This window comes from Argiope bruennichi, chromosome 8 (genome assembly GCF_947563725.1).
Source record: "Argiope bruennichi chromosome 8, qqArgBrue1.1, whole genome shotgun sequence".
Classification (NCBI taxonomy): Eukaryota; Metazoa; Arthropoda; class Arachnida; order Araneae; family Araneidae; genus Argiope; species Argiope bruennichi.
This window is the reverse complement of record NC_079158.1, coordinates 107996480-108006431: the sequence shown is the minus strand read 5'-3', so window position 1 is coordinate 108006431 and position 9952 is coordinate 107996480. Positions and strand designations below refer to the sequence as shown.

Here is a 9952-nt window from a genome sequence, read left to right as displayed (position 1 = left end):
ACATTATTGCTAAAATTATAAATGAAATGTGTTTAAAAACATTTTTTTAAACTTATTGAAATTAGAAAGAGAAAAAATCTTTGTAAAATTACTCCGAAAAAAATCTTTTCTAAATATTGGTATATAAAAATAAAAAATGTATTTCTGCTTTCAGCTAAAAATATTTTTTTAAATAAATAATTTTACTTGCTTTTAAAATAAATACATTCCCGTTATATTTGCGCATCATAGTTTGAAAAAAAAAATCTTTTTTTAAAAAACCTTTTTGCTATGCCTTTCCTATAGTTTTGCGCTTCCAATCTCTCCTCTCAAGAAGACCTTAAGAAATTAAGAATTACGACCTTACAAAATGAAAGAAAATAAGAAAGCTGACCAATATATTAATTTAAATATCGTCAGAAATTTCACAAAAGGAGATAATTTTTATCATGATAATGTTTATAGGTTTGCTATCGATTCAAAAACACCGTGACTTAAAAATATCAAATTTAGTATGGAATTTTGTAACTACAAGTGCCCCTTTGTGTCAAATCTTGGTTTCAATCGATTAAGAAAAATGTGTCTAAAACACAGATTCAATTTTCAGCTACTATTAACCACATGCCAAGGATTAATCGCCAAATAACTCGCCAAGGATGACACGAAAAATTCAGTGAAAATGCTAAATCCGTGCCAAAGGTAAATATTTCTTAACTATTTACGCCACTGCCGTATAAGAAGTTCTCTATCATGACAAGTTTATTAGAGATTATATAAGTTTCTTTTCTTATCAAATGCAAATTCTCACTTGATTTTTTTTGATTATGTAATGTTATGTAAAGTTTAAATATATGATCAAGAAAGAAGATAAATATTTCTCCACTATCTTTCCTCTCACTACTATTTTCAGGGGTGTTTGTGGGACCCCAAAAAATCCCCTGAAACTTTTACGGACTTACTACCGACATTTTGGAGTTTCGAGAAGGGGGGGGGAGAAATGAAAAATTACAATTATGAAGTATTGAATGACCTAATTATAAAAGTTCAATGAATTACTTTTTTTTGCAAAATTAAGACCTTTGAACCCAGGTCACGTGATCGCACATCTGGTCGAACGAAGTCTCTCCCTTTTTTTTCTGCCGCGCCTACTTGCCGAAAAGAATCCAGAAGAGAATGTCCGAGAACCGGGGGAATGAGTCATAACTCGCAATAAGGAAAGAACAAAAAAGAAGTTTTTTCCCCCTTTTCACGCATTATCACTGCCTTTGGAGAAAGAAAGGAAAAGTTTTCACCACACACACTGACCTTGCGTTTTCTGCTTTCAAAGCAAACAAAATTACCCAGATCAAAATAAATAATTCATTATTATTCCTACTTCCTTTTGAACGACGATCCCCGGAATTTCCGGGTATCGAAGTTCAAAATCCCCGGAATTCCGGGGTTTCCCCGGAGCACAAACACCCCTGTATTTTGATAAGATTAATTCGGACTGACGGAGAGAGTCCGTATCTGAAAACAAATAACAGAAATAAATGGTTGTACTTGCAAACGAGCGAACTTAATCATCGAGCAGGGTTTTAATACAACGAAATAGAAAATTACAAATACAAATTCTTTTATCTAATATAATGTAATATATTCGCTCGGCAGATTTTTGTTTTTGTGAAAGCGTGCTTTTTTTTAGAGGAAAATATTTATATACGAATTGCATACTGATTTCATATGAGAATTTTTCAATCTTCCTTGCATATGCCCTGATCATTTAAATAAAAAAAAATCATGAATGTACTTAGTTTAACACATATATTACAGTATTCATTTTAGAGTTTATCTATCATTAATTAATGAATTTGATGGTTCGGAAAATAAACTCCTTAACCCTAACTCTAAAACATGGTTAACCCTAATCCTAAAACAACTTCACAAGAGTATTTTTTTTTTTTTTTTGCCAACTTTTGTGGGACTATTAAAAAAAAAGACGTGTAGAAAACAATATTAATTTATTATCAAGAGTTCTATACAAACATGATTACTTTTTCGACATAATTGTATGTAAAGAGAGTCAGGCATTTGTCATATTGATGAACCAGATTTCCAATATCCCCTTTGAAGAAAATTTCTGCCAATGATGTAAGATAGGACTTAACGTATCTTTGAAGTCCCACTTTTAGTCTAGAAGTTCATTGAATTTAAAGAAGGAATATGGAGCAGGAATGTGCAAACCTTCCCACACCCATGCTCAGAGTCATGATTTTAGAATACTGGTCGACCAGCTAGTTATTTAAGATTCCAGCATCTTGCGAACAATTTCATCAATTCGTTAAGCAAGATCTACTGTCGCAAAAAAAAAGAAAGAAAGAAAAAAAGAAAAAAACCTATGCCTTGGTCCTCCTTCATGGAGAATTCATCTTAAAAGCGAGTAATTTTCATCTCATCCCTGAAATGAAGAATTGGCTAGGAACTCAATAGTAACCAAACTCATAAATAGCATTAAGGGTCATTACACATCATTGGCGGTAACGCTTTTCGAAGAGAAGATTTGAAATATGATCCCATGATATGAAAAAAGTTTGAATCCTCACAACGATTACGTCGATAAGTAACCGTGTTTATACAGAGCTTTTGGTAATAAATTTATTTTATTCTCTACTATTGCCTTTTCATGATCCATTGGAGCTTTTAAAAAGGCAAAAGCAAGCTTCAAAAATTTTAAAAATACATTTGATATAAATAACATTTCTACTTTGCATCTGGAGGTTAGCATGTTGCCACTTGCTTAGGTTTCGAATTCATCAGCTTTCTGCTATGTATATGGAATTTGTGAATGTCTGTTGCAGCTTAAAGATTATGTGTTAATGAAATGTTGAAATTTAATATGAAAGAAAAAAATTTCAATTAACAGTAGCAAAAGAAAAAGTTCAAAGAAAACACAACTAAATACATTATATATCTCCTTTATTATAATGACTGTAATCTGAATCATGGAAATCAAAATTTTGATCCGATTCTATCTTTATGGCATCCACCCACCTTGCTTTTCGACCTTTGATTCTCCACATTCCTGGTTTGATGGGAGAACCTGCTACAGCTTCTAGTGAGGGGGAAAAATTGCATCAATTAATTTATTTTCAAAATTTCCATTTCATTGTCGTTGCTTTTAAAATATTATAGCAGAAAAAATACTTAAATAAATTACAATGAAAAAACATTTTCTAGCAATGTTCTAATGAAATCATTTCAAAATTTGATTCTTAATATAATTGAATTTAATTTTTAGAATAAAATTCTCTCACAGTTCCGATTTTATTCGTAGCTATTTTCTAAACTGTTAAGAAATAGATATATCAATCCAAGTGGAAATGATTTGAAGAATTATTTTTATGTTGTTTAAATCAATAAATGTAATTTTAAAAACATTACCAAGCCTAAATTTTTACAATCCCCCCTCATTATTTCTAACCATATTTAGTAAATTATTCATAAAATTGTAAATAAAAATATTTTTTACTCATCTGAGATTAAAATAATTGTATTACTTATTTCAAAGCAATTAACCGTGATCTTGAAAACAACAAATTCTTGTTTGGTTGATCTTCCTAAAGGCAGTCATTCAAATGATTAAAAGTCATCTAAAATAGTGATATTAAAAACTTCATAACATAAATAAATTTTAATCATAGAAGTGTTAATCATTTTTGTTGTTGTTATTATTTAAAATGTAAGTATGGAAAAATATTTTCCATTCAATAATAGGCTCTGGAGATTATATAAAATATCCAGATATCATATTTTTTTTAAGTACATTTACTGATCGAAACAACATAGTTCTTTAATCATTTAAAGCATTTTTGCCCTTCGAAAAATAAGCTAAAATTTTAGAAATTAACTATTGGATCATAATTAGATTGAATGCTCTGTAATTGTGGAATATACTCTTTGGAAGAGAATCCCAGAATTTCTGTCAAAATTTTACAGACATTTCTTCTTGAATATCAGTAGTCAAAATTTAGTAAGAATATATAGTTTAATACCCAAAACAGTCATGCCATGCTTATTCAACCAAAGTAAAATCAGGAAATTGGTTTGTTATGTAGGATCCTCTTGGAAATTACTGTACTAAAACAGTTGTTATGAGATGAAAAATGAAGTGCTCTAAGTAAACAGTTAAATGGTGTCAAAAATGATATATTGTTGTGACAAAAAAAATACATTTCAAAAACAATTATACAATTGAACCATTCTTCTATAATGGCTCAGTCAATGAAGTTGACTGATATATATTGATCTAACAAATTTATCTTATTTGTATAGGAACATCTTGATTCATATTCTGGTCATTCAACTAGAATGTGTTTGACAAATTTAGAACATCCCATATTTGGCAAAAAAAAAAAAGAAAAAAGACAGTGACTGTGCACATAATGTATGTGACTTAAATTTAAACTTGTTAAAATCATATCTAGTTTTTTGTCAGGAAAGAATAGCCTGTATGTTAGAAATTTTAAAGATTATTTATTTGATATGGCAGCAACAGAATTTATATATTTGAAATGAAATGAGATTGATATAAAACTACAACACAACTCATTGAATCAGTAAACACAAATCCTCTAAAACATCATGTAAATTACGAATTATTTTCAGTATCACATACAAAGCCTTGAGTCTGAATAACTCTACTTACCATCTTTTTATTTTTTAGAAATATATTTCAATTCAACATACTAGTTATTAGACTAGTTGAAATTTAAGCCTTTCTCATTACAAATTCAAGTTCAAATATAATGTAAAATGATAAAAGAAATAAAAAATACAATAAACAGAAATATGCAAATGTCCTAAAATAATGTAAGTTAATTATTTAAAAACTGCAGACAGATCAATTAAAACCAAATTATCAGTAAAAGATTTAATTAAGATTTCTCACAAAAATTTGACAAATCAGTTGATTGCCAAAGGTAGCTAGTAATAAGTATGTAATTCCAATACTTTAAAGATATTGAATTTAACTTTCTAACCAGCAAGGATTTCATTTTCATTTAAATATTTTTATGAGCAACAATCATTCCTTTTCATTTATCAATTAAATCCATCATTTTCTATCTTTAATCATTCAAATTCATCCATCAGCTTATTTTCATTCAGTAACTTCAAGAAAGGAGAAATAAAAACTCTTCGAAATATATAATTTTAGTGCAGTTTTTTAGAATAGGTTATTTATAGTGGATCTTGCATTATGGCCATGGAGATGTTATAATCTATCGTACATTATGTACAATACTTTTCTGCTTAACTTAAATTTCATTTTTGTTCATTAATTTTTTAAAATCTTATCGTTATCTCCTTAACTGATACAGATAAATAATTAATTACTATTTTTATTAAAATCTCCGATTATTTTTCATAAATTTCTTATTTTCAATTCAAAATATTTACTCAACTGTAGCTAAGTAATAAAAATCATTCAACTATGTTATAAATCAGTGCACAAATAAATAGGGGTGTTATTTTAAGATTCATTTATGAAAAAAAAATTAATATCATGATATTTTAATGATTTTTTATTAATCACCTTCACCTTTTATTTAATTATTTTTTACTCAAATTCAAGGTCTGGGGAAAAAATTTCTACAGCAGTAAAACATTAAGACTCTGCTTTCATTATCTCTGAAATCGAAAAAGATATGTTATTCAAAACAGTAAATCCTTGCTTTCACTAACTGTGGAACAAAATGAATGTATTTGTTATTGCATACATAATGAAGCATAAATTTGCGTTCTGACCATAGCATACCCTTTAATATGAGCTCCGGAGTAAAACAAATGTGCTTTTTTATTCAGTGTTTACTGTGGCAAAAAATCTGTCTTGTTTGAAAATTTCTCTGCTACAGCATTTTCAAGAAATATTGAAAAGAAATTATAAATTCCTATAAAAAGAATTTTGGGTTACTTTTCCATTAGCCGGGCGCAAGCGAAAATTCGCCAAATAAGGTAGAATTCAGCCAAATTTCTTACGCCAAATTCGCGTTTGGTTCACAATCTGTTAGCCGGGCGGCATATTCCTATTCCCAACCCTATTTCATGTATGGAAAAAAATCGGGCAATATCATTGGTTCACTGCTGCAAAAAATTGCCAAATAAGGTAGAATTCTGCCAAATTTTTTACGAAAAATTCGCATTTGGTTCACAATTACCGACATTTGTGCCCGGCTAATGAAAAAGTACCGAATTTTGTTACTGATACTGCATTTAAATACTTTATGAAAGACTAAATAAATAATGATTATGCTAATCACTGAAGATGGTGAGAAAGTGGCAGTTTCAGAATGCAAATCCATGAACTGTCTTTGTTTATTGATGCACTGAGAAGATATTTTTTCTTCAGTACAAAACATAAGTATTTTAAGAGAGCTTAGCAAGCACATAATATTTACAAAAGCTGGTACAAGTAAAGTTTGTTTTTTTGTTATTTACCTTGAATAACAACATAATTATAGTTTTTGTTTTAATATTTCAACAAAATGTTTTCTTACAATGATTATATAAAGATATGACAAGTTTATTATAGCAGAGTTTTGAATTTAGAAATAAAATTACAGGCAATTCAGAATAAAATTTATTCCACATAAATAAAAAAAAATTCTTTTTTCAAGTATATGTCAATACTAAAAATTGCTATATTTAGATTATATTTCTAAATAAAATGATTTTCCATCACTTTTAAAGATTTTACACCAAATTAATCTAATGATGGCTAAAAGACAAATTTAAAAAGGACCAAAAAAAGCCATTAAACCAGAAAAGAATCACAACATGAGGAATTATTTGACAATATAGGCCAACTATTTATATAAAATATATGCTTTTTAACCAAAAATTCAGTAAAAATCATATTTTAATGAAGATATTAATATGAAAATCAACAATACAATATAGCAACTTAAAAGAAAAATCAAAGCTTAAACAATTCTTATCAAATAAAATAAATGATCAATATTTTTTCATTGTGATTAAAAAAATTCTAAATGAAATTGCATACTTGGACGAGAAAAGTCTTTTCCCCATGTTCCCTGAAAGGGACTCCATTCTTTAAATACAGGTTTGTCTTTCTCACAAAGAAAATGGCCATTTTCATCAGTTATGGGGGAAGTATAGCCTTCCTGTCTTCTTGGAAACTAGATTATATAGAGATTATTAGAAGAAATGTAGGGAGAAAAATACTAACAACACAAATACCAATCAATATAATGCTCTGCTTCATATCTTTAAAAAAAAAATCAGGCCTGTAATATCATGTTTGAAAAAAAATATTTATTCATTGTTCTTAACAAATTAATTTCTTAATATTTTATATATTCTTGTCTCTCCATGAGTGAAAGAAGCTTAAAATTTACTAAGTTTGCTACAAATAAAAAAATTGATACTATACAAAGAATTTACAAACTTTGTTACTTAAAGAATTATTTTTGCTAATAAACTAGAATCTAACATTTTTCATTCATACCACTGATGCATGATCATATATTAACAACTTTTTCCAAAAGAAAAAAAAATGTATAAATTAAAATAATCCACTCACTTCTCGGCACTTTTTGGGAACTTCCCACTGGCTGAGATGCTTAGGCTTGTATGCATCCTCATACTGTTAAAAAATAATATTATAAATTAATTTTATAGCACATTATATCTAATGGAAATCTAAACTGATGAAATTCATGTGATGTTCTTAATTCCTTTTTTGACATAATTTTAAAATGAACATTTTATATTCTTTAATTTAAGGAAGAGATTCTCTGGCATAATATTAATAAAATGGCATCTAAAACAAAGAAATATATGATTATGCCTTAAATAATTATTAAGCTTGTTTGTGATGAAATAAATGAGACTTTATAAAATATCGTAATAAAAGAAAAAATATGCACAAAGAAGTATTTTTATAAACAAATATTACAATTTCCTCAATATTTTCAAATTAAGACTAATAATGGAAATCTTTAACAAATTTAAGCAATAGAATAAAAAAGAAAATCTTGAAACTGAAATCTAGGATTAAAAAATAAATCTTGAAAAATGAAAATATTAATTTGTTGTAGGTATATTTATGCTGCTAATGTATAAAAATAAAGTTGTTTCAAGTATAAAACCAGCAAGTCACTCTGAACTTTTAGACTCCCCCCTTCTATCCTACTGCATATAAAATTATGGACCTAGAACAAGATAATGAACAACATAAATGGTCAGACTTTTATTTTTACAGCTTTGCATATGAGAAGTGTGCAATTTGTAGTCAAGGGAAGAAAATCGGGTACTTATTATTTAAAGGTGAAAGAGCGACAACCTGACAAAAGTAACACCAAAATACGCCAGCTTATGAACACACTTCTAACTTATGAGAAGAAAATAAGCATCTGTTTAGAGTGTTTATTCAAAAATTTACAAAAGAAAATCATATTATTAACAACAAATAGCCAATCCTTCTTTGTTAATTAATAAGTGCTGAATATCAGTACTTGTGCATTAATTGCATGGCATTAACAAACAATACTTATGAAATGTTGATCTTCAATTCAAGTCTAACATATGATATTTGGCAACAAAAAAAAGAAAGAAATCGCAATTAATCAATGGCATACAGTTAATACACAAGTACCATAAAATCAATAGCATTTTGGAACATTTTTTTTACACGAAATGATACCAAAACGTAATATTAAACTACATTTGTAGTCACAGGTTCATATAGCAAATTTCATTGATTTAAGTCATTGCATTTTTTAATTACCTAGATGGATTTGGTTCCAAATTTGGTACAAATTACCTTTTTTGATGCTAAACTTGTGCATTAAATATTATTTATTGAACTATTTACATTTCATAGTTGTTATGTTCATTTGTTTTCGGACAGCTGGGGGAAAAAAACTCTTTTTGAATGGATTTTGTTCAAAATCTGAAAGAAATCTATAAATTCAGAGTAAAGTGTATGTACAAAATTTCATTCATCTAGCTTGCAGCATTTTTGAACTATCATGTCAAAATAGAACACTGACAGATATAGCAACAAACAGAAAAATATAACTCCAGAAATGCATTTCTCAGAATTGGGGAGATATGAGGCATGAAAATTTATTAAAAATGTTCAGTTTGAATTTTTTTTTATGAGTATAATACTTTTTTTGTTTGTTTATTTTGCATTTGAAGTAGTAAAAATATTACAAATTAATTAACATTTACAAATAATCAAAAATGTGTATCTCGTTCATTTATTTAAGTATCTTATGAGCATGTTTATTACTAAAACACATTACTAAGCAGCATCATTCATAAAAGAGCAGGTCTGATATGTATAATTAATGCATACAAAGTGCACTTTTTACCTATATGAGAAAAACATCTTACTAAACAAGATTTGTAATGGATTTATGTTGCAGAATTTCAAATGTAAGCATTATGTATACAAAGAAGAAATTTATTTCATATAATTACAACATGGATACAGTTACGTTAAATGGATTATTTTTTCGTACATATATATATAATTAACTATTTAATTTTTTTAATAAAGTATCTAAAATCCAGATTCGATTTTATTTATTGACACTTTTCTAAACACTCTGTTTTATCCAGTCTACGTTGTTATGGCAACCGAAAATAAAATTAACTAAAATAAATAATTGACAAACTACAACTAGAAGCCATTAATCTATCTATATTTCGTTACCTGCTCCGCGCTAAAATTTTGCGACATCTTACAGACATTACTTTCTGATTTATGAACCGAAAAAAAAAAAATGTAAGTAAATCTCAATGCAAAACAAAACTCAAATTTTCCTTAACACCGAATTAAAAAACTAGAAATTGATGCCAAAATGAAAGTAAAATATACTATTGGCGACATTACTTTTCCTCTGAATTTTATATAATAGCTAAATTAGTTATGTCTCTATCTGATATTTTGTCTAAAATTACAAGC

At 27.7% G+C, this 9952-nt stretch overlaps 1 protein-coding gene across 1 annotated transcript; it reads right to left on the bottom strand.

Moving 5' to 3' along the window:
• Positions 1-2917: 2917 nt before the first annotated feature.
• LOC129981819 (protein Flattop homolog) lies at positions 2918-9824 on the bottom strand. Its single transcript, XM_056092844.1, has 4 exons — positions 9701-9824; positions 7559-7621; positions 7019-7154; positions 2918-3070 (listed from the first exon to the last, which is right to left on the bottom strand). The coding sequence occupies exons 1-4, from the start codon at positions 9725-9727 to the stop codon at positions 2922-2924; spliced, it is 375 nt and encodes a 124-aa protein (XP_055948819.1). The 5' UTR covers positions 9728-9824; the 3' UTR covers positions 2918-2921.
• Between the last annotated feature and the right edge of the window lie 128 nt (positions 9825-9952).